This window comes from Canis aureus, chromosome 16, assembly GCF_053574225.1.
Source record: "Canis aureus isolate CA01 chromosome 16, VMU_Caureus_v.1.0, whole genome shotgun sequence".
NCBI lineage: Eukaryota > Metazoa > Chordata > Mammalia > Carnivora > Canidae > Canis > Canis aureus.
Window position 1 is genome coordinate 51,223,011 of NC_135626.1, and position 25,355 is coordinate 51,248,365.

General features: G+C 39.6%; 1 protein-coding gene across 1 annotated transcript in view; it reads left to right on the top strand.

The window, feature by feature from the left end:
* The first annotated feature begins 7,548 nt into the window (after positions 1-7,548).
* The window catches only part of NSF (N-ethylmaleimide sensitive factor, vesicle fusing ATPase), a 144,680-nt gene continuing 126,873 nt past the window's right edge, over positions 7,549-25,355 (top strand). The window contains exon 1 of the mRNA XM_077854029.1: positions 7,549-7,668. Within this exon, the coding sequence (XP_077710155.1) occupies positions 7,657-7,668 (12 nt within the window). The 5' untranslated portion in view covers positions 7,549-7,656. The remainder of the gene's footprint in view (positions 7,669-25,355) is intronic.

Genomic DNA, 25,355 nt, shown 5'->3' on the forward strand with positions numbered 1-25,355 from the left:
GGAGTTTCCCTTCCCGCCTGGCCCAACAAGTATGAGTCGGGGGAAGGAGTAGAAAAAGAGGGAGAAGCAGACTCCTTGCTGAGCAGGGAACCCAATGTGAGGCTCCATCCCAGGACCCTGGGATCATGACCTGAGCTGAAGGCAAACACTTAACAACTGAGCCACTCAGGCACCCTCCAATCATTTTTCTATGCAATTTTTACATAGTTCAGATTATAATTACATAAAATTTGGGGTTTTTTCCAGTTAACATTTTAATTTGAGCATTTTCCACATTACTTAACACTTAAACATTTCTGAAAGCTGTGTGATATTCCATCATATGGATATACCCTGATTTATTTAATCATTTTCATGGAGTTCAACATTCAGATTGTTTTTAAGTTTTTCTATATGAATAATGTTCACTGAACTTTTCTCCCCCAGCATTCCTTGCTTTTTTTTTTTTTTCTTTTTTTTTTCAGGAAAAACCCAAAAGTGGAATCACTGGGTCAAAACATGAAGATGTTTAAAGCTCTTGATAACACATTACACCATCAAATTGTTTTCTGAATCGACTACACAAATGAGTAGACTATACATTCCCACCAGCCAAGTGAAAGCAATGTTTACTTCATCATTCGGTAAGCTCTTTTTTATGTGTTTTGTTTGCTAATTTGATAACCAAAAAACCCCAAAATATCTCGTGTTGATTTCATTTTCATTTCTTTGATTACTCATTTTTCCCCAAATGTTTACTAGTATTTTTATTTCATCTACTACAAATGATCTATTCATGTCCTTCTGCTGACTTTCAAGTCAAAGATGCAAAACTGTTTTGCCAGCAATTATGAAGGTTGCTTAAATGGATTCATGGACTCATCATAACCTGAAAAAAGGATCAAATAGCAAAGAAAAGATTTTTATCTGCCACTGTTTGTACCTACAGAAGGAATATTGGAGCTTATAATAATGAGGCTTTATCCCTCCACCTCAATGACCTGAGGATATGTGTTATTTTCCCAAGATCTGCAGCATGCCTATGAATAAAATAAAGTCCCTGTCCACATGGCACTCAATTCTTAAAGGATTACAACCATATATAGATACACATTAACACAGAGACATCTTTTATATGTATATATATACACACATTTATGTTTTATGTTTATATGTATGTTTTACACAAACACATTTCATATTTTTTAAGGTTTAATTTTTTAAGTAATCTCTACAAACCAACATGGGGCTCAAATTTTCCACCCAGGGACCAAGAGCCACATGCTCTTCCAACTGAGCCAGATAGGTGCCCATCATATATTTTTTATAATAATATGCATGGAAAATGTATGGGAGAGGGGCTAGAAGAAAAAGGTCTAATTTACTGGTGATTGTTGTATTCAGGAGACAGGGGTGTGACTTTTTTCTTTAAGTGATTGAGAGAAAATACTAATTTCATAATGCAAAACTCAACTTTGTTTTTTTTTTAATACAAACCCACAATTAGGAAGAAAGTTTAATTGAAATCATAGTAACTATTCAGGAAAAGTTTATTAAGCTCAATTTTGGTGATTCAATTCAACAAATAAATTGATTATTGTGATGTTGATTAAGTGACGTTTTTTCCTTAATAGAAAACATCTCTTGGGGCACCAGGTACCCAGTTATCTGTCTGTTCTGGTCACACTTCTGCTCAAGAGATGTCTTCTTTTAGAAAGCCCTACTTTACATGTTCCTTGCCCTAGAAACAGCCCTCCAGTAAACTAACCCTTAGGAGAAACTGTAAGACACACCTTCACTTTTTCTCAGAAGCCCTCCTAAGGAACCATCACAGATAGCCAGTATTGTCATGACCAGTGAGCTGTGGTTTGTGGGCTTGTCTTAAGATTTCAGGCAACTCAGCCCTTCCCAGGAGACTCTGACTTCCTTTTCTCAAATGCATAAATGCTTATTAGACCAATATCTGAATGATCCCTTTCCAAAGAATTGCAAGCAGCTCTCTGGACCCACATTGTTAATATGCAGGGTTAGGCAGCCTGGCAAGTGCTTTAGGGCTCTCACTAAAGGATCATCTGGTTTCCATAGCAACATTCATTCCTTTCCACGGAGGATTCTATCATCTCTCCTGCCCACTCAGACTTTCCAGAATGAATTGATTTTTGTGACTATAGGTGTTTGCCCTTGATCCTCCAAAGAGAAAAGACATATTCATCAAAATAAAAAACAAGAAACACACTCAAAAATACCAACAATAAAAAACCTGACTACAGCTAAAATGCTGCATCGCATCAGATCATCTTCCTTTCTTTAAAAATTCCATATCCTTTCTCCATTTTGCTCCCTTCCCTAGGCTTATCCATCGTTTTGGGAAATAGGTCTCTCCAACAGAAAACAAACAGATGACAGCTCCATTTTCCTAAAATTGGCTATGACAGGGATGTAAAATGAAGTTTTTGTTGAGGCTCCCTTAAGCCTGGGCTTAGGTCAGCCATGGGTGGCTGACCAGTGGGTTATGATGGGAGCAGCAAGAATAAGGATCATTATCCACATAAAGCTCCCCAGAGAGATGTCACAATCTCTGAAATTCCACCGGTAGCAATTAGCATTGCTCTCCCCAGCAATATTCTGTTAAATTGCATATACCTCTGGGAACAGTAATATATGAGGTTACTATTGCTCAAAGAACTTGGGAAAGAGAGAAGGCGGTGTAGAAGGAAGGGTGTAAAAGGGGCTCTAGAGACCACTTTTATCTGTTCACAGTGACATCTTCTACAAGAGGGGCGGTGCGGGTCCTTGTTGATCACATACACAGCATACACAGAGCCACTGGAGGATGCTCTCGGACATTTACAATGCAGTGGTGAATTGCTGCATAGCAGTGTTCCCTGAAACACCTGCATGCAGTCTTTCTGGAAGATGTTTGAAACCCATACCTTAAAGTGACTAAAATGCCTCTCTATTCCCAGCACCATTTGTTTAACCCTAGAGGTTCTAGAGACAAAAGGTAGTTTCCCTCTAGGTAACATGGCAAGCACCAAAAAAGCTTCATTGTTTTGTTAAATAAACTAGACAACACTGAATCAGTTTACTTTTACTTAGTTTATTATTGCCCTCATTCTTCAAAACACAGTAGAAATTTTAATGCCAGTTAAATTGTTACCACAACTGGGTTTTTTTTTTTTTTTAAGATTTTATTTATTTATTCATGAGAGACACAGAAAGAGAGAGGCAGAGACATAGGCAGAGGGAGAAGCAGGCTCCCCTCAAGGAGCTTGATGTGGGACTTGATCCCAGGACCTGGGGGTTAAAGACCTGAGCCAAAGGGAGTCCTGCTACCCACCTGCCTCTATTACTGCAACTGTTAGAACCAAAATGCCTATGTAACCAGAAAGTTACTCAGCCCCTTTCCAATGGAGCTTTTACTAAGTGATGTTTAATGGGCCATAATTTGAATAGAGAATTATATCCATGCAGTCTTCAAGTCTTTAAATCAGGCCTCCACCTACAAATGTTGGTTAGCCATCAGGGAGGAACAGGTGATACTAAGTTTCACTTTGTAGTGCCTGGAATCACTTCATTGTCTCTGACAGGATATTGAATGTATTAGCCAGGGTTCTCCAGAGAAACAATTAATATGGAGCATATATATCTGCATAAAATAAAAAGATTTAAGAAATTGGCTTACGCAATTGGCTTGGGGAGTCCAAAAATTTGATGAGGGAGGCTGGCAAGCCAGAGATTCAGGAAAGAGTTGTAGTTCAAGTGTACTGGGAAACCAGGAAAATGTGATGTTGCAGTTGAAGTCAGAAGACAGTGGAAAATTTCCTGTTGTTCCCAAGAGATCAGCCTTTTATTCAATTCAACTAATTAGATGAGGCCCCACCCACATTATGGAGAGCAATCTACTGTACTCAAAATCCATGGATTTAAATTTAAAACTCATCTAAAAATATCCTCATGGAAACATCCAGCATCATGTTTGACCAAGGATCTGGGCACTGTGACCCAGCTAAGTTGATAAATAAAATTAACCAACACACTGGGTCACACAGTGGCCATGTTCAACAAGAACAGATCTTGATTGGGACACCTCGGTGGCTCAGCGGTTGAGCGTCTATCTTCGGCTCAGGGCATGATACTGGAGTTCCAGGTTCGAGTCCCACATCCAGCAGGGAGCCTGCTTCTCCCTCTGCCTATGTCTCTGCCTCTCTCTTTCTGTGTCTCTCATGAATAAATAAATAAAATCTTAAAAAAAAAAAAAAAGAACTGATCTTGATCAAACCCTTACCTCTATTCCTGTTATTTATCTTAGATACTGCTCTAATTCCTCATTCCGTCATTATCTTTTGTCCTTTCATTCAAGGTACCTAATACACCTTTCCTCTCTGACTCCCTAGTTTTATGGATGTACGTCCTGCCCCCCCTAAAGAAGCCCTTTAGCCCTTAGAAAATGATGTTAGTCATTTATACTTCAGGACAAATTTAGAGGCGCCTGGCTGGTTCATTCAGTTAGGGCATGTGACTCTTGATCTTGGGGTTGTGAGTTTGAACCCCACGTTGGGCATCAAGATTACTTTAAAAAATAGGATAAATCTAAATCATGGTTAGCTGTCTTACCTACTTTCTCATTGTAAAAGGAAAGCATATTAAAAGGATTTCAGGATCAATGAAGAGCTGAGGGAGGTATTTTTTTGAGGAAAGGAAAGAAAAAAGAAAGTGACTAACAAGGGCATCTGGGTGACTAAGATGGTTAGGTGTCTGCCTTCAGCTGGGGTCATGGTCCCGGGGTCCTAGGATTGAGCTCTGAGCTGTGCTCCCTGCTCAGCAGGGTGTCTGCTTCTCCCTCTTCCTCTGCCCTTCCCCCTGCTTGTCCTCTCTCTCTCAAATAAATAAATAAAATCTCAAAGAAAGAAAGAAAGAAAGAAAGAAAGAAAGAAAGAAAGAAAGAAGAATGAAGACAAAGAGGGGCAACCAGATTCTGCAGAATACAGAAACCAGATAAACTCCAGGGATCAAAATAATTCATGAATGGTCTTTCCAAGGTGTCTCCATTACATAAACTGACTCTCACTGTTTTCCATTTTCCTTAGGATAGTCAAGGTTGCAGTCTCCAAGCGGGAGAAAAGCATCTGATTGATAGAACTTGGGTTCTGTGCTTCCTCCTGGGCCAGGGGATGGCAGGGCACCTTGTCTGACAGTTTCCAAACTGCATGAGCTGGAGGAACTGTGGCCAGAAAAGGGAGCTTGGATTTGGGGCAGCAAAATATTTATTGTCTGTCAATATTACCGTAAGAATTGCTCAAAGGTGATGCAGCATCAGCTCCACTATTTCTAAGGTAACCTTGAATATCAGAGCAAGGCACAGACGGGAAGCACAGACACTGTGACAGCCTAGAGCAATGTCTCAGAATCCTGCTGCTCCAGCTGGATACTAAGCACCCTAAGGGCTAGAGCTTACATCTACCTATAATTTCTTTGGTAGCTGGACCTGCAGGACGGTGCACATGATGCTACTGAATTTATACCACTTGTGCTACAAAGGGCCACTCATCGTTGCTTTTCTTGCTCTAGACAGATACATTGGAACCTCTCCACCAAACCTATGTATTCATCCTTATTGGAGAGATTAAAGACATTTTCTCTTACCATCTATTTTACCTAGTAACAAACCAGGGGTGTAAGTATATCTGCATTATTCTCTGGCCTTGAAAATAATGTCAGGTCACTGGACTGAGAACCAATATAATCTTCTGAATCTTTTTGGTCAATCTCTTTGATTTATAGATTCAAATTCAAAGTACCAAAAAATGTAACACACAAAAATTAAGTGCATCTAATTATACCTTTCACTTTGCAAGTAAGGAAACTGGGGCTCAGAGAGGTCAAGGGACCTGGCAAGTGAGTTGACAGAGAAAAGGGACCAGAACCTACACCTCCAGGCTCCCCAACTCATTCTAATTGTTTTTGTAGCTTTTGCAAGTTAATAGATCAGAATTCAACTAATTCTTTTTCCTAATAAACTTGGATGCACTGATTTAATTAACATCTGATTTGTCCAATAAAGCAATGTGGTTCTCAGGTACAGTGTGAGAGTTTATAGAACTGGCCTGATTTGGGGTGCCTCGGTGGCTCAGTCTGTGAAGCATCTGCCTTCAGCTCTCCTGGGAACCAAACTTCAGGCTCCCTGCTCAGCTGGGAGTCTGCTTCTCCCTCTCCCTCTGCACCCCTCCCCCCCACCATGCTCTCTCTCAAATAAATAAATAGCATCTTAAAAAAACAAAAACAACTGGCCTGACTTTTTTATTTCTTCTGTCTCTGGCCCACCTTCAGGTGACTTACTGATTTCTATTCTCAATTTTAAACCACTAAGCATGCCCAGCTCTTCTATTTTTTCCTTCGCTCATGTTGGAAAAACTATTATTTTTCCTAATCAACTGTAAGAAATGAAAGAGAACAAATCCTGTTATTTCTCCTTGCCTCGTATAAATATGGAGAGAAATCTAAGCCAGCAGGGGCAGGGGCAAAAAAAAGCATCAGGGAATCCTCTAGGCGGATTCTCTCTTCTTGTAAGGGGCCGCTGCTGATGTGGTTTTTATTATTTATTCTAAGGATTATTATCCTCTGTTCTGGGATTTCAGTGAGGAAATGCAGTAGTTGAGACATCGAAGTAAAAAAAAGAACGAATTTCAGGGGTATTTCATTCAAATTCAGCCATATGGTCTCAAATGAAACAACACGGGGGGATGATAAAGATCGTTAAAAACACTACCTTTATAAATACTTAATGAAATAAAAAATGTAGAAAATGAAAGAATAGCAACAATCACAGTTCACTTTTAAATTTATTATTATTTTTTAAAGATTTTATTCACGAGAGATAGAGAGGCAGAGGGAGAAGCAGGCTCCACGCAGGGAGCACGACGTGGGACTCGATCCCAGGACCCCGGGATCACGCCCTGGGCCCCAGGCAGTTGCTCAACCGCTGAGCCACCCAGGCGTCCCACTCGCTTTTAAATTTGAAGAAAATACTGAGTTTTCCAGGCTACATATAAACCAAACATAAATGCCCATGCTGATAATTTCCAGGAGCTAGATAAACAAGCTCGCCTACAGAGAAAAAGCTTGAATTCTCGCAGAACTTGAATCCAGAACCAGCTTGGGGACAGCCCAGCCCCCGCGCCAGATGCTCTCAGGCACCTTCCCCACATTTCAGCGGGTCCAGAAGCAGAAGGGTGAAAAGGCTAAAAGGCCCTAACTGGGCAAGCAGCAGCTGGCAAAGAGAAGCAGGGCTAAGGGATTAAAACATCAAAGGCCTTGCTACAAAGTCCGAGGCAAAAGGTCAGCTGTGACAAGACGTGCACAACAAGCCCCTGAGTAAACCGCCCGCGGCTCCGCACTCGGTCGAGGTACACCCCGAGGTACACCCTCGCGAGACCCGCAGCCCGCGCTCAAGATGGCGCCGCCGCCCCGCCCTCGTGTCCGCAGCCGCGGAGCCGGCGCATGCTCTGCGGGGAGGGGGCGCCGGGGGACGCGGCCGGGGGCGCGCGCGCGTGCGCGCGCGGCTTCGCGGCGGCTGCGCGCCTGCGCGAGGGCGGGCGACGGGCGCGCGCGCGCGCGGCGGGGGCGGGCTCTCCTGAGCGCCCAGCTGTAGCCGCCAAGCCGGACGTGTCCGCGAAGATGGCGGGCCGGGTGAGTGGCGGCCCCGGAGCTGCGGCTCGAGGCGAGGGCGCCGGGCTCGCGGGCGCTCGGAGGTCCCGACGGCCCGAGGGGGAGGGGGAGTGAGTCCGAGCAGATGGGGGGTCCGGGGGGGCGGCCAGCCAGAGGAGGGCTTGAGGGTGAGAAGGGGGAGCGGTGGCAGGGGATTAGCCTCAGAAACTCCATCCGCCCGAGGAAGCTCGAGGGGAGCTGCGCCCCTCACCACCCTGGGTCTCCTGGGTCTCCTCTGCTGCTCGCGTTCTGTCCCCCGGGGCTTGTTATCCGCGTCCCCCAAGCCAGCCGCAGGGTTGCGGCGGTCCCAGCCCCGTCGGACGGGCTCTGGGGGCGTCGCACCCCCCTAGCCAGAGCTTATTAGGTGCAGCCGCGGGGATAACTGCGGGGGATCCGTCGGCTGCGTGGGGGCGAGGGCTGTGGAAGGACCCTTAGGAACCCATTTCTGCTGCTTTAGAGTGTGAAAGGTCTTGGGAAAGGAAGGAGGAGGTGCAAATGACTTGTGGCGTTAGACCTGAGCCTGGCTGGGGGACCTGTCACCGTCGGAACAGGCAGGAGTGTCCTCAGCTTGGAGTGGGGATGCGTTTGGGGTGTCGCGTTTTGTTTTTGTGAATGACAGTCGCTTTGAATGTAGTAGGGTATATTGTAGTTTCAGGATTTTAAATTTCACTTCCTCCTTTAGCTTCTTAAAATCGCGGTGTAGTATGGGTTTGGCGAGGGCTGGTTCGGTGCGGTGCTGCAGTGTGCGTTGAGCTAAAAGCTCTCTCTGAGGGATGGATCTTGCCCAGAGATTACACTGGTCATAAACGTAGGGACATTAACTGCGTCACTAGGGGATAAGGATGTGCTTGGCCGATTTATTTATACTGGAAGACTTGAACAAGTTTGCATAAATTTATGCGTGCATGTGGATGTCCTATCTAAATGGCATTGAAAGTCGTGAAATTATGGAGTGAGAAGACACCTTAAAGGTCATTTAATTTGACCTCTTCCTCTTCCCCATAGCCTCTCCTTTAATCTATGGCTACTCTCTCTCTACTCATGTTTCAGAGTCTCTTTTTTCCCCCACCCAAGGAACCCCACTCCTATGTATTCACCTTTTCCCTCTTAACATACTTAATCTTCTTCCATTTTAAGAGAAACCCTCCCTCCACCTTCACAGCTGTCTCCTTTTCTCTTCCCATTTTTTCAGCTAGAAATTTTGATGGAGTTGTGTACATTTACTGTCTTCCATTTGCTTACCACCTATTCAGCCCACTGAGGTCTGATTGCTGGCCGTATCAGTCCACTGAAACGAGTTCCTAAACTTAATTGACATTTTTCTTTTTTTTTCTTTTAAGATTTCTTTTCTTTTATTTCTTTATTTTCTTTCTTTCTTTTTTTTTTCTTTTTGAGAGAGAGAGCCCGAGCACACGGGGGGGGGGGGGGGGCGCAGACGGAGAGAAGGGGTAGAAGGAGAGGAAGGCAGAGGGAGAGGGAGAAGCAGGCTCCTCCCTGAGCAGGGAGCCTGACCTGGGACCCGATCCCAGGACCCTGAGATCCTGACCCCAGCAGAAGGCAGACACTCAACCAGCTGAGCCACTCAAGCACCCTTAATTGACATTTTTCATTCTTTGAGTTGATGTCTCCACAGCATTTGACATTGACCATTTCATGAAAACGCTCTTCCCATGGCTTCTGTGCAGCCTTGCTTGTTTTCACTCCTACCTCTCTTTTGCAGACTCACCCTCCTCTACCCTGTTATTCAGTGCAGATATTCCTCAAGGCTCTCTTCTCTGTTTTCTCTTCAGGCAATCGCTTCTAAGCCTGTAGCTTCAATTACCATCCATATGCCAATGGTTCTCAATATTTTACTCCCAGTCCACACCTATCCTTTAAGTTCCAGATCAATGTCAGACTTCCTATGTAAAATCAAGGCACCTCAAACTCTACTGTTCACATCTAAACCCATGATCTTAGCCCACCTAATTAGTACTTTTCCTGTTTTCTATTTCAGTGAATGGCATCACCGTGCATCCACTTATATAGTCTGAAAACCAGTGTGGGTTGGAAAGGTGGTTGTGGTGGTGGTCATGGTCATCCTTTCTTCTTTTTTACCACATCCTCTGTCCCTCCAGTAAAATTCATCACTGAGTTCTGTTCCACCCAACTCCACCCCTTTGCAAAAAGGGTATTATTAGGGCTGAAGAATCTGGCTTGGGCATTGCTGCTTTTTTTTGGCGGTGGGGGGGGGAGGGCATTGCTGCTTTAAGCTATAACCAAATAATCCACTGAACTGGTCATGTGGGTTCTGTCATTTTAATATCCTCTTTTTTTTTTTTAAAGATTCTTATTATTTATTTATGAGACATACACATACAGAGAGAGAGAGAGAGAGAATGAATGAGGCAGAGACATAGGCAGAGGGAGAAGCAGGCTTCTTGCAGGGAGCCTGATGCGGTACTCGATCCTGGATCCCTGGATCACCCCCTGAGCTGAAGGCAGATGCTCAACCACTGAGCCGCCCAGGAGTTCCTGTCATTTTAATATCCTAAAAAGTATCTTCAATCTGTCCACCTCTCTGTATCTTCATTTCCACCACATTTTCTCAAACTACCATAATTTGTGGTTTGGACTACTTCAGGAAGCTCACTAGAGGTCTCTTTACAGCATTTTCCACATTGATTGTTTCTTCCCATGCCTGTTGGCTGCTTAAACCCCTACCTCAATAGTATCGGGTTAATTTGGGGAGAAGATGAAATCCAAACTGGGCCTTTAAGGCCTTTTGTGGTTCTACTTCTGCTACTCTGTACTCACTGCCCTACTCTCTGTGCTCAGGTTATATAAGCCATTCAGTTCCTTGAACTTTAGTAGTTTCTCTTACCACAAGGTCTTTGCATGTGCTGTTTCCCTTCTTTGTGATGTTCTGTTCCTAACCATTTACCTCCTACTCATAGATCACTCATCTATTGAAGGGAAGCCTGTTCTGATCCCACATAAGTCATAATCCTTTGTTAAATGTTCTTGAAGAGCTGTATTCCTTTCCTTAGAGATTTATTTGTTATTTTAAATTTATCCGTGTGGTTATTTGCCTTGATCATTTATCTTCCATGAAAGAAGAGACCATGTTCATTTCCTCATTATCATCACTGGTGCTTTGCATATTGCCTAGGATCTAAGTACCCAGTACATTTTTGTTTAAAATGAAGCTAATTTAATCTCTGAATACTGTAGCAGTAGAAGGTGCATCACTATTAAAGCTAGCCCAATTTAGTGTCATATTAGAAAGGTCTTTTTTATGTGGAGTACCATGTAATTTTTAGCTGTTTAGAGCTATATATATTTTTTAAAGATTTTATTTATTTATTCATGAGAGACACAGAGAGGAGAGAAAGAGAGAGGCAGAGACACAGGCAGAGGGAAAAGCAGGCTCCATGCAGGGAGCCCGATGTGGGACTCCATCCCGGGTCTCCAGGATCACGCCCTGGGCTGCAGGCGGCGCTAAACCGTTGAGCCACCCGGGCTGCCCTGTTTAGAGCTGTATTGAACTAGACACAGTTCCTTTTCTGTATGATAGGTCCTCATATATTTGAAGACAGGTTACATATTCTCTCAGATTTTCTCTTTTGCAATTTAAACATTCCCAATTTGTCTAACATTCTGTATTCCAAACCCTTTATCATTTAGGTTACCTTATTTTGGAAAAGCTGTTTGCCAATATTTCTTCTAAAATGTGTCCCCAGTGGAACACCGTGATTAGTGAAGGATATGCTGAACACTTGTTCTCTTGAGCTAGACATTACCATTATTAATACAGGGTAAAGTTGTATTCTCTTTTTTTCCTGCAGTAAATCACATTCTTGGCTCATAATGAGCTTATAGTCAATTAAAACTCTTGTATTCTTTTAAAATTGGCTCCCCCACCCCATTCTATGTATTGTGCATTTTTATTTATTTATTTATTTTTTATTTATTTTTTTATTATTATTATTTTATTTATTTATTTGTGATAGTCACAGAGAGAGAAAGAGAGAGGCAGAGACACAGGCAGAGGGAGAAGCAGGCTCCATGCACCGGGAGCCCGATGTGGGATTCGATCCCGGGTCTCCAGGATCGCGCCCTGGGCCAAAGGCAGGTGCTAAACCGCTGAGCCACCCAGGGATCCCTGTATTGTGCATTTTTAAAGTTAAATCTAAGTGTAAAACCCTATATTTATCTCCTTTACAATTTTTTTTTTTTTTTTTAAGGTCAGGGCCTATCTGCTACTTGTTCAAGGTCTTCTTAATTCTCAATTCTTTCATGTTATACAACCTGGTAGTGCTGTCTGCTGGTTTTGTTTTCTCCTGTAGGTTTAAAATTATGACTTCTGTGTCTACATTCAAGTTATTGATCAAAAGGAGATAAAATGGATCAGAAATAGCCCTTGATCATGCTAATGGGGACCTTCCTCTAGACTGATACACATCAGTATACTTTGGGTACCATTACTTAAATACAAACATATCTCATTTAATCTTGACAAAACCACCCTGCAAGCTAGGTAGTATTAATATTGTTTTATTCAGAGATAAGAGCTTGTTAATTTGCTAGGTTCACAACTAACTAGCAGTGTCAGGATATGAATTCCAGCTCATTTTGATACTATTACCTGCTTCACCAACTTAGTTACAAGGGTATAGAGAAGAGAAGATTTACCTTACCTAGAACTTTTAGAGGTTGCTGCCAAAGTTTAATTTTCAAAAACTACCTTCTGTTTTTTGGAAAATCTGAACACCTTTGGCCCGTCCCTGATTGTCCTATTTTTCCCGATAACTATAATTTCCTAGTAACTACTCACTAAAGTTTAACAAATAGAGTTAGCCTTGTTGTAATGCTTTTCCAATGAGTTCTGAATCCCTTTTTTGTGGGAGAAAAGCTATTTTGAATTATTGCTTTTGGTTAGTTTAATTTTGGCATTCTAATGTCTTGTATATGGTATTTATATTGTGTAATTGAAGGAGACTTTTTCATTGTGTCATTATATCACATGTATCATTGGTAGCATTTGTAACCTGTATATCTTGTCCTTTGCTTTTTCTGGGCAAAATAGATCATCGTGTTTAGTTCATCTGGGAAATTGGCTGAATAAAAAAAATGTGTGATATTATTCAGTAAATAACATCTACATCATGAGAATTTGATTAATTCCTAAAATATCTTTAAGGTTCTAATCTAAAAAGCAGAGAACCTGAAAGAAAATAATTTTTGTCATTCTCTTCTTTAGTGTATTTATTGTATAAGAAAATGGAATTGTAAGTTGGATACATTTTATAATAAATGATAAATTTATTTAAACTTACTTGATTACCTTTGGCCTTTCAAAAAGATTGAATTAGGTAATAAGTATTCTTGGCTGTCTTAAATTTTTGCTGGCAATAAAATAGATTCTATAGTTCTAATTCTTATGCTTACATTGAATACAGACTCTTATTTAGAAAAAACTCCACATACAGTTGGCTACCACTGCCCCAGGCTTCAACACTATCTATCTATCTATCTATCTATCTATCTATCTATCTATCTATCTATCTATCAGAACTTTTATGCTAACAGCTTCTCTGGAATCCTAGAATCAGAAGTAGAGGAAAGAAAGAATCTGAAATACAGCCTTAATAGTTTAGGAGAGCTGACTCTAAGTATGGAGAAACTCTTTAATAAAGTTGCTCTCTTTGGTGTTGCTTTTTGGGCCCCTAAACCACCAGCACCATCTGGTTATCAAAAAGAAAAGAAGAAAGGCTTTCCATGTTGTATGAACTTTTTTGTACTCTATCATTTAAAATTACCAGAAATCTCAATTACTGGAGATTCAGCAGTCCTTTTCGAAAATATACATACAGTCATGCAAATAAAGACAATGGATTAGTTTCTTCATAAATTCTTATACCTAGCTGAGGTAATTTGTTGTGAAGAAATAGGAATAAGATGATATTAAATAGGAATCTAAGGGAGAGAACTCTCTTAGGAGTTGAATGAGATGTACAAAGATGTTAGAGGTCAAATTTACCTAATCTCACATTTTGATAAGGGCAGGCCAGTATATTTAGTATCAGTATATTGATGAAACTTTTTTTTTTTTTTATGATAGTCATACAGAGAGAGAGAGAGAGAGAGGCAGAGACACAGGCAGAGACACAGGCAGAGGGAGAAGCAGGCTCCATGCACCGGGAGCCCGACGTGGGATTCAATCCCAGGTCTCCAAGATCGCACCCTGGGCCAAAGGCAGGCGCCAAACCACTGCGCCACCCAGGGATCCCTGATGAAACTTTTGTAACCTAATCTAGAAACCTAGCCATTTATTTATTTAATTTGAAAGATTTTATTTGAGAGAGAGCAAGCACGTGCCTGCATGAACAAGAGTGGGGAAGGGCAGAAAGGGAGAGTGAAGGAGAGGGAGAAAGAATCTGAAGCAGATTCTTAGGAGCTGGAGGCCCGGCTCTATTCTACTACTGTGTGAGATCATGAGATCATGACCTGAGTGGAAACCAAGAGTCATGATGCTCAAACAACTAAGCCATCCATGCACCCCAATAAACTTAGCCATTTATAAGATTTTTGTGCGTAAATGACATCTTTACCAAATAATCAACCTTCAGGTAGTTTGGGGCACAGGTTGTGAATTGGGGATAGTTTATGTGTAATACCACTAGTCCAAACAGATAATACAGAATGTTTTGTAGTCTTGTTTCCTAAAATCAGAGGTCTGCTGTCCAAAGCATATCAACTTTCTGCAATCTTATATGCAGTAGTTATTGTTTTTGTATGTTACTTTACTGTAAATTTTATTTGCTTTTTAAAAAATATTTGAGACAGAGAGAGCACACACAAACAGGAGTGGCAGAGGGAGAGGGAGAAGCAGACTCCCCGCTGAGCAGAGCCTTGGGCTTGCTGGAGCTTGATCCTAGAATCCTGGCTGGGATCATGACCTGAGCTGAAGGCAGACACTTAACCAACTGAGCCACCCAAGCACCTCTTTAGTGGAGATATTAAAAAGTATCTTCAAATGCAAATACGTTTTAGAAAGTAAAATTGAACTCTTTGTAACACCGTTAAATAGCTTCTTTTTGAAACAAAAGGAATTTATGCTTAAAATGGATGTGTTCTTTTTTCAAGTATTTAAAACAAGGTGCAACAGTATAAGGTGAAACTATACTATTGTACTGTTGAAAATTCTTGAATTGGCAGAACAGTGTGAACCTTTGAAAACACTTGCATTGGCAATATACTAGACAGGTGCTATACTGCAATTCTTAAGGGTCCATACTCTAGGTATGGTATCTTAGGTAAAAATCTTTTAATGTGATCCTTGCTTACACTTCAGTATTAATACTCTTGAATGGGCTCTGAGGCCTACATTATGCTGTCTTCAGTTTCCTAGTGATTTAATGTCATAATTTCCAATCTATTTTTTTTTTTTTTTAATATTTCACTTATTTACTTGAGAGAGAAAGTGAGAGAGAGAGAAAAAAAAAAAAAAGAGAATGAGGAGCGTTAGGGGCAGAGAAAGAAGCAGATTCCCCACCCAGCAGGGACTTGACCTGGGTCTGGATCTTGGCACTTCAGGATCATGACCTGAGCTAAAGGCAGATGTTCGACCGACTGAACCACCCAGGCACCCCTCCAACTTATTTTTTATGATGGAAACTATTCCTTACTTGACTATAATTATTTCTAGAAGCTCTATGCATTAAAACAAGTATAATTTATATATACTCTAAGAGATTTTAAGCATGGGGTGCCTAGTTGGCTCACTCAGAAGAGCATGCAACTCTTGATCTTGGGATTATGAGTTGAGTTGGGTATAGAGATTACTTAAAAAGAAAAAAAAAAGAAAAAAAGCCCAGCCCTGGTGGCTCAGCGGTTTAGCGCCGCCTTCAGCCCAGGACATGAGCCTGAAGACCGGAGATAGAGTCCCACGTCAGGCATCCCAAGTCCAGCTCCCTGCATGGAGCCTGCTTCTCCCTCTGCCTTGTGTGTGTGTGTGTGTCTCTCTCTGTCTCTCATGAATAAATAAATAAAATCTTAAAAAAAAAAAGAAATCTTAAAAAAAAAATTTCAAGCAAGTACAGCAAATAGCATAACATATATCCATATGCTTAGCACCCAGATTTAAGTGTTAACATATTGTGGTATTTGTTTCAGAACTTTAATTTTTAGAAATAAAACATTACAGATTCAATTGAATCTCTTTTGTATCTCCTTTTAAATATATTTTTTTTAATTTTTATTTATTTATGATAGTCACAGAGAGAGAAAGAGAGGCAGAGACACAGGCAGAGAGAAGCAGGCTCCATGCACCGGGAGCCCGACGTGGGAATCGATCCTGGTTCTCCAGGATCGCGCCCTAGGCCAAAGGCAGGCGCCAAACCGCTGCGCCACCCAGGGATCCCTGTATCTCCTTTTGATTCCACTAACCTTTCCCAGAAATAACCACTATTCTAAAGTTAGTATAGATCCTTTTTTTCACGTTTATGTATCTTTGCGCTCATAGGTAATATACTGTTTTGTGTTTTTTAAAAATATATATACTGGTGTCATACTGTATATTTCCTTTTGCAAACTGCATTTTAAAAATTTAAAATGGCATTTGAAATTTAGCCATGTTGATATATAGAGAGCTAGTTAATTCTGTTTGATTACTAGGTAGTATCCTATTTTGTGAATATACCACAATTCTCTGTTTCCTTATCTGAGGATAATTTAAGTGGCTTCTAATTTTATTTTTTCTGGAGTACACATTCCTCTATATGTCTCTTTACGTATATATGTAAGAGTTTCTTTAGGATATATGTCTAAAATATGTATCCTGTTGCTACATAGAATTGGTGGGTGATGAGTTACCTTTGTCTTCACCTAGTTATACCAGTTTGTACTCTTGCCAGCAGTGTATGAGTGCCCGTTACACGTCTTTTCCAGCACTTAACATACAGACATTTTAGTTTTTACAATATGATATAATCTTATTGTTTAAGTTTGCATTTTTTCCCTAATTACTAGTGAGATTGAGCAATTTTTTTTATTGGTCATTGGGATTTCCTCTTCTGTGACTCACCTTTGTATATCCTTTGCCTGCTGTTACCTTTTGGCTGTTAGCATTTTTTTAAAAAATTGATTTGTATGGTTTTCCTTTTGAGGGGAGTAAGGTATGCTTTGGAATCTGGTTCTTATTTAGTTGTAAATAGCCTCTCCCAGACAGTGGTGATCTTTTCATGTTTACAGAGTTTTAGATTTAAATTTTATTATAGCTATAATTACTCACTTTACCTTTATGATTATTGTGTTTGGGTATTTTAAAAGAAATCTTTTTTTTAAGATTTTAAAATTTATTTTAGAGAGAGAGCAGGGGAAGGGCAGAGGGAAAGAAAAAGAGAGAATCCTGAAGCCGACTTCCCACTGATCTTGGAGCCTGACGGGCTCAGTCCCAGTACCCTAAGATCATGACCTGAGCCGACACCAAGAATGGGCTGTCCAATGGTCTGAGCCATGTAGATGCTGCAAAAGAAATCTTTACCTGTCTTCAAAAGGATTTTCTTCTAAAAGGTTTAAAATTTTGGTTTTTACATTTTGGTATTTAATTCATCTGGAATTTATTTTTGTGTTTGGTGTGAATTCGGAAGCTAATTTTGTTTTTTCCATATGTATAGCCAGTTGTCCCAATATCATTTATTGAGTCCATCCTTTTTCCCCACTGATTTTTAATGCTATCTCTGTTTTATAACCACCCAAGTCTGGACTCTTCTGTGGTTCATCTTTTGTTTGTCTATATATGTACCAATACCCCTGTCTTAATTAAGAGATGTAGGGGTGCCTGGGTGGTGCAATTAAGTGTCTGCCTTACACTCAGATCATGATCTCAGGGTCCTGGGATCAAGCCCCATGTCAGGCTCCCCACTTAGCAGAGAGTCTGCTTCTTACTCTCTCTCTCCCCTGTGCTCTGTCTCTCTGTCTCTCTCTCAAATAAATAAAATCTTTGAAAAAAAAGCTTTAATATTAAACATTATATGTTTTGTAGTAATTGTATTATTTATGTTATATATATTATATGATAGCTTTAAAATTATTCTTGCTGTATTCTGAAATTATTCTTGCTCCCTCATTTTTTTTTAATTTGGAATTTCTTGGCCCTTTTCCATATGAAAGTAATCTCTTCTTTTAAAAGATATCTTTATCTTTAAATTTAAATTTATCTTTATTGGGGTGCCTAACTGGCTTAGTCAGTAAAGCATGAGACTCAATCTCTGGGTCATGAATTCAAGCCTCATGTTAGGTGTAGAGATTACCTAAAAATAAAAAATCTTTAGGAAAAAAATTATCTTTATTGCTATTGATTTAACCTACATTTTTTCCTCATGCTTTACAAGGGCAGATAAAAGATAATTTCAATAAAATTTAGCTGAATTACTCTAAAAAGCTGATTTTCTTTTCCTTTTTTTTTTTTGACATTAGGCCAAATAGTACTAATAATTTATCACAACTTTGTGCTCTATAGATCTGAAATCAAATGAATTAGCACCAGCTGTTTATGAGTAATGCAGGGTATTTTGGTCCTTTGCTAAATTCAGAGTGAAGTGCTAAAGTTTTTACGTGTTTTGCACTAGCCATATAGATCTTTGGTAATGGAGAAAACGTGAAAATTGTTAAAGTAAGAAATAAGTTGTCATTTTTGAAACCCAATAATTCACTTATTTTTAAAATACCTAAATAATAAAGAGTGTCTTAGGGTTTTGCTGGTAGATTTTTAAGTATTGCAAAGTGTTTTTTGTGTTATATGCATATGAACAGACATTTTCTTACTTGGTTGACAAGTAACAAAAATAGCAATTATCACTGATTCTGGATCTTCCAAAGAACATCATTGTGGGGGAATTAAAAATATTTAGTTGTCCTAGTTACTTTTCTCCTAGAGAATAATATTGACATTTTGTGAGATGATAGAAGATGTGATTCTCACTGTTTAAAACAGGCCCGGTGTGGAGGTATTACTTAGTGAATGTTAAGTGAATGGATGAATGTTTATTTCTAAATACCTTAATAAATTATCATTTTGGACAATGTAGTTTGAATTTTAATGTTACATTCTTTGCCAGCCTATTGAATACTGTACCGCTGTTTATTCTGTTATTCAGATCATTAATAATGTGGCATAGATCTAAATTTAAATAGCTGCTGGATTTCATGTTAGTCTTTTTTCTCCATATGCGGATATTGAGTCTGATTACTGTTTTTTGTATATAAAGCCTCCCAATCACTTTACTACTTATCAAGCATCAAAATAAACTCAATTGTGTTTATCAGGTTAAATGATGAAATGGCCTTGGAGCATCATTGAAGCCTCTTTTTCATATTTCTGTTGTAGAAAGAAAGGAACGTATTGGTATTTCTGTTTTATGAAATTTATTTCTCTTTACTTAATACAGTGATTTTCCAAGTGGAATCTGCAGACCAGCTTCATGCCCAGTGTTTAAAAAATGTTTTTTAAAAACCACAATGAAGGGCAGCCCTGGTGGCTCAGCGGTTTAGTGTTGCCTTCAGCCCAGGGCATGATCCTGGAGACCTGGGATCGAGTCCCACGTTGGGCTCCCTGCAATGGAGCCTGCTTCTCCCTCTGCCTATGTCTCTGCCTCTCTCTCTCTCTGCACCTCTCATGAATAAATAAATAAAATCTTAAAAAAAAAACAACAACAACCAACAATGAGGTACCACTTCAGACCCAGTTTGGCCATTCTTCAAAAAGTTAAACAGAGGGCAGCCCTGGTGGCTCAGCGGTTTAACACCGCCTTCAGCCCAGGGCGTCATCCTGGAGACCCGGGATCGAGTCCCATGTCAAGCTCCCTGCATGAAGCCTGCTTCTCCCTCTGTCTGTGTCTCTGCCTTTCTCTCTCTCTGTGTTTCTCATGAATAAATAAATAAAATCTTAAAAAAAAAAGTTAAACAATGACTCAGTAATTTTACTCCTAGGTATATAACCAAGTGAGTTGAAAGTATATACTTATATATATAAACTTGTTACATGGATGTTCATAGCATTATTTATAATTGCCAAAAAGTAGAAATAACCCAGTGTCTATCAGCTGCTGAATAGATAAATAAATGTGGTCTGTTCATACAGTGTGAATGAATGATCTAGTCACATGCTACGATATAGAAAATCTTGATGACATTATGCCTAGTGAAAGAAGACAGTCACACAAAGTTGACAGATTTTATTGTTATATGAAATGTCCAGAATAGGAAAATCCATAGAGACTGTTAAACTAGTGGTTATCAGAAGGTAAAGAGTGGGGAGAATTAGGACTATTAATTGTACTTAATTTCTTTTTGGAGTTTTCTGGAAATTATATGGAGTTAATGGTGATGATTGCACAACATACTGAATATAGTACAAACCACTGAAGTGCACACTTTAAAAATGAATTGTATGTTATATGAAATTCTCTTAGTCTATTTGGGCTGCTACAATAAAATACCAGAGACTGGGTAACTTTATTTTTTTATTTTTATTTATTTTTATTTTTATTTTATTTTATTTATTTATGATAGGCACACAGTCAGAGAGAGAGAGGCAGAGACATAGGCAGAGGGAGAAGCAGGCTCCATGCACCGGGAGCCCGACGTGGGATTTGATCCCGGTTCTCCAGGATCGCACCCTGGGCCAAAGACAGGCGCTAAACCGCTGCGCCAGCCAGGGATCCCACTGGGTAACTTTAAACAACAGAAATTTATTTCTCACAGTTGTGAAGGCTAGAAGTCCAAGATTGGGTTGTCAACATGGTTGAAGTTAAACAATGGAATATTGTGATCCTTGAAGGTGATGAAATGAAACTGTATTATGTGCTTGAATTATATTGAAGGTACCTATAGGAATGAAAATATGCAATCTTCAGCTTATTCACCTTAAAATTAGAATTTTTTTCTCTTTTAAGTATGCAGTATTCAGAATGAATCACGTTAAAAAATTATTTAGCGAGAAGTAATTTTCTTGCATTGTGAGAAACTAAAGCAGTAGCTAGAGTGAGGTAGTTACAGTTGACCTTTAAAGGACAAGGGGGTTAGGGACATTGACTCCCTGTGCAGTTGAAATTCCACTTAGAGAGGATGCCTGGGTGGCTTAGTGGTTGAGCATCTGCCTTTGGCTTAGGATGTGATCCCAGGGTTCTGGGATTGAGTTCTGCATTGGGCTCCCCACAGGGAGTCTGCTTCTCCCTCTGCCTATGTCTCTGCTTCTCTCATGAATAAATAAATAAAATCTTAAAAAATTTTTTGACTCCCCAAAATCTTAACTACTAATATTCTACAGCTACCAGAAGCCTTATTGATAAATGGTTGAATAACACTTACTTTGTGTGCTGTATGTATTATATACTATATTTTTAACAATGAATTAAGCTGGAGAAAAAATGTGAAGAGAATCATAAGGGCGGCACCTAGCTGGCTCAGTTGGTAGCATGTGACTCTAGAGGTTGTGAATTTGAGCCTCATGTTGGGCAAAGAGTTTATTTGATTAAAACAAATATGTGTGTGTGTGTGTGTGTGTATATATATATGTATATATATATATGGAAAATACATTTATTTTTTTTGGAAAATATATTTATTATACTGTAATATATTTATCAAAAAAAAGCTGCATAGAAGTGGAGTTCAAATCCATGTAGTTCAAGGGGTCAACTGTAATACTGGATTTTGATAATAAAGAATTGTGAGCTGGAATGCTTACAGGAATGTAAAGCTCTTAAATAGTGCCTAGCACTTAATAAATCTCCCAAAACATACTATCTATTGTTATTAACACTCCTCCCTCACCACCACCAGATGGATAGTTAGTTGTCTCAACACCATTACTGAATAATTTCCTCCACTGATTCCCAGTCTTGTATATTAAGTTCTTCTGTATATCTGTTCTTTTTTTTTTTTTTAAGATTTATTTATTTATTCACGTGAGACAGGGAGGCAGAGACATAGGCAGAGGGAGAAGCAGGCTCCTCGCAGGAAGCCCAATGTGGGACTTGATCCCAGATCCTGGGATCACGCCCTGAGCCAAAGGCAGATGCCCAACCGCTGAGCCACCCAGGCGTCCTTGTGTATCTGTTCTTATTTCTGGGTTGGTGGTTTTACTCCATTGAACTGTTTGTTTTTGCGCAATACCATCTTGTTTTAATTACTGTGCATAGCATGTTTTGATATCTAGTAGGGCCATTTCCCCTTATTCTTCCTAAAAGTTTTCTTGGCTAGTTTAATAAATTAAAACATTCCCTCCCATTTCCTCTACTATATTTTACTTGGCAGTTACAGTTTAGATTGAATATATGAATGACCCATTGGGATTCTGCTTATAATTACATTACATTTATAGGTTAATTTGGAGTTGATGATATCCTTACAATATTGAGTCATTGCATACAATAACATCATATTTCTTTACATTTATTTGGGTATTCTTTTATGTATTTGCATTGGTTTTCTTCATGAGGGTCTTATGCATTTTTGCTAAACTTTTCTGGTACTTTAAAGATTTTTTAAAAATTTTATTAATTTATTCATGAGAGACACAGAGAGAAAGGCAGAGATATAAGCAGAGGCAGATGCAGGGCTCCAATCCTAGGACCCCGGGATCGTGACCTGAGCCAAAGGCAGACCACTCAACCACTGTGTGCCCACCCAGGTGTCCCAAACAGTTTTTGTTTCTGTTGTACTTGGAACCTTGTTGTCTATTTCCTATTTATAGCACTTTTTGGTTGTATGTATTTATCTGCTTAGAAAGGCATTAATTTTCTTCAACTCTGTAGATATATCTCCAAAAGTTTTAAAATTCAACAAATATTTATTGAGTCTCTGTCATGTGCTAGATATCGTTACAGGTACTTCTCCAAATTCTTAAGTAATTTTTAAGACATTGACGAACTTTCCCAAAGTAATGCAGTCTTGGAGAGGAAATTATTTATTCACAGTGCCAAAGACTCAGTTAACTGACTATGATTTAGTGCTCATTTAGATACTGTCATTGGTTAACCTGCCCAATATAAATAAATCTTTAACTTTATATTTATCAAATGGTTCTGTTTCAAACCATATTTTACAGCTTCTTACTGAGTTTGCTAGAAGTGCTCTTATTTACAGAAATCCTTGTCACACTGTTATCAAAGAAAATTAGATTTAACCAACATTATTTTATTATGAAGAAAACACAAAGGATGAGACAGTGTCTTACATGTCATGCATAATGACAACGACCTTTATTAAGCATGTTCTTTGAGTTATTTTCCTAATGTGCATGTTCATAACTGTCTATACAGAAGCAGACAGAGGTTTAAAATGAAATGCCATCAGTTAACTTTAAAGATTTATTTATTTATTTGAGAGAGGAAGAGCCTAAGTGAGAGTGAGCACGAGCAGGGGGAGGCACAGAGGGGGGAAGAGAGAGAGAGAGAGAGAATCTCAAGTAGACTCTTTGCTGAGTGTGGAGTCTAATGCAGGGCTGGATCTCATGGCCCTGAGACTATGACTTAAGCCAGAATCAAGAGTTGGACGCTTAACTGACTGAGCCACCCAGGCACCTCACCATCAATGAACTTTATTTATTTTTTTAAAAAAATTTTATTTATTTATTCATGACAGACACAGAGAGAGAGAGGCAGAGACACAGGCAGAGGGAGAAGCAGGCTCCATGCAGGGAACCTGACGTGGGACTCAATCCTGGGTCTCCAGGATCAGGCCCTAGGCTGAAGGCGGTGCTAAACCGCTCAGCCACTGGGGCTACTCCATCAATGAACTTTAAAACAAAAATTTTAATTTGGTAAAATTGGAAAATGCAGGAAAAAAAGATGAAATGAAATCACTCATAGTTCCGTTATCCAGTCATAGTTGTTTTTTTTTTTTTTTTAAAGATTTTATTTATTTATTCATGATAGTCACAGAGAGAGAGAGAGAGGCAGAGACACAGGCAGAGGGAGAAGCAGGCTCCATGCACCGGGAGCCCGATGTGGGATTCGATCCCGGGTCTCCAGGATCGCGCCCTGGGCCAAAGGCAGGCGCCAAACCGCTGCACCACCCAGGGATCCCCCCATAGTTGTTTTTTATATTTTGGTGCATTTCCATTAAGTTGATTTGCTATACTTTTTATATAATATCCAGTGAACTCTTATGTTGCATTTGGTTTCTTTTCCTCATTATTATGTTTTTTTAAAATTTTTAATTTATTTATTTATGATAGCCACACACACAGAGAGAGAGAGAGAGGCAGAGACCCAGGCAGAGGGAGAAGCAGGCTCCATGCACTGGGAGCCCGATGTGGGATTCGATCCTGGGTCTCCAGGATCGCACCCTGGGCCAAAGGCAGGCACCAAACCGCTGCGCCACCCAGGGATCCCGTCATTATTATGTTTTTGAAGTTTATGTCTATAGTTTCTTTTTAATTTCTGGTTAGTATTCCATTGTATGGCTGTACTACAATTTGTTTATCCGTTCATGTGTTGGTAGGCACTTGTGTTGCTTTCTACTTTTTGTCTATTATGAATAAAGCTTCTGTGAGCATCTGTGTACGAATGTAGCTATATGCTTTCATCTGAATAAAAAGCTAAGTATAGACTTCCTGGATCACGTTAACTTTATAAGAAACTATATTATGTTTTTGCCAGCATTTAAATATTATCAGCCTTTTACATTTTTCTCTGGGGTTCCCCCACAAAAAACCAAAATGGGAACTTGCTTTTTTCTTTTTCAATGTAAATCTGTAAAGGAATTTTAAGGCCCTTAGGGATGTCAGGAGATTCATTTATGTGAATAGTTATTGGTCTGAAATGGATAAGGTGAAAGTATCCCTACAGGCTCTTTGAGAGATAATTTTAGGACATACAAGTTTAATTTATTTCTATCCCATCCTGTGTAGGCTCATGTGACTTCAGAATTTTAATAGAAATTATTAGAGGAGTTTATAGCACAGAGTGATTCCATAGGACTGAAGACAGGTATTACTGATGGACTTTCTCACATTATTCTAGATGAGCCCTGTCCAATGAAACTTTCCACAGTGATAGCTACTAACTGCATGTGGCACTTGAAAGGTGGCTAGTGAAACTAACGGATGAAATTTTTAATTGTGTCTAATTTTCATTTTAATAGCCATATCTGTCTAGTGGTTACTCTAGATTTGATCTAGACCAGTGCAGTTCTAAAATGTTATTTTCCAGCAAAGATCATCTGACAAGAAATAATTCAATGAGACTTGTCAGTGAAGCTGGCTCTGGGCAAGTTCATGTTCTCCGTCCTACTTCCCTTTCCTGTGGGGGATTTGTGTGTCTCTAGAGAGTTGTAACCAAGGTCTCAAGCACTTCAGAGGAAGAACCCATGGATTCATGAGTGTTGCAATTAGGGTAGGGGCAGTTATTTGGTGATGAGCTCTTCTAGTTAGGTATTACACTCTTTTTTTTTTTTTTCTTTTTCTTTTGCCCTATTAAATTGTTTGGTAAACAATATAACATATATTTTAATACTCTAGTTCTTAAAGTAGACCTTTGGACAGAAGTATGCTATTTAAATTTGAAAACCATATAACATTGCCCAGAGAAATTCTGGTTCAATCCTTCCAATTTTTTTTTTGATGAAGAGGAGCAAATTCTTTCTGCATTTTTAACAGCTTTCAAGTAATGATATAATTA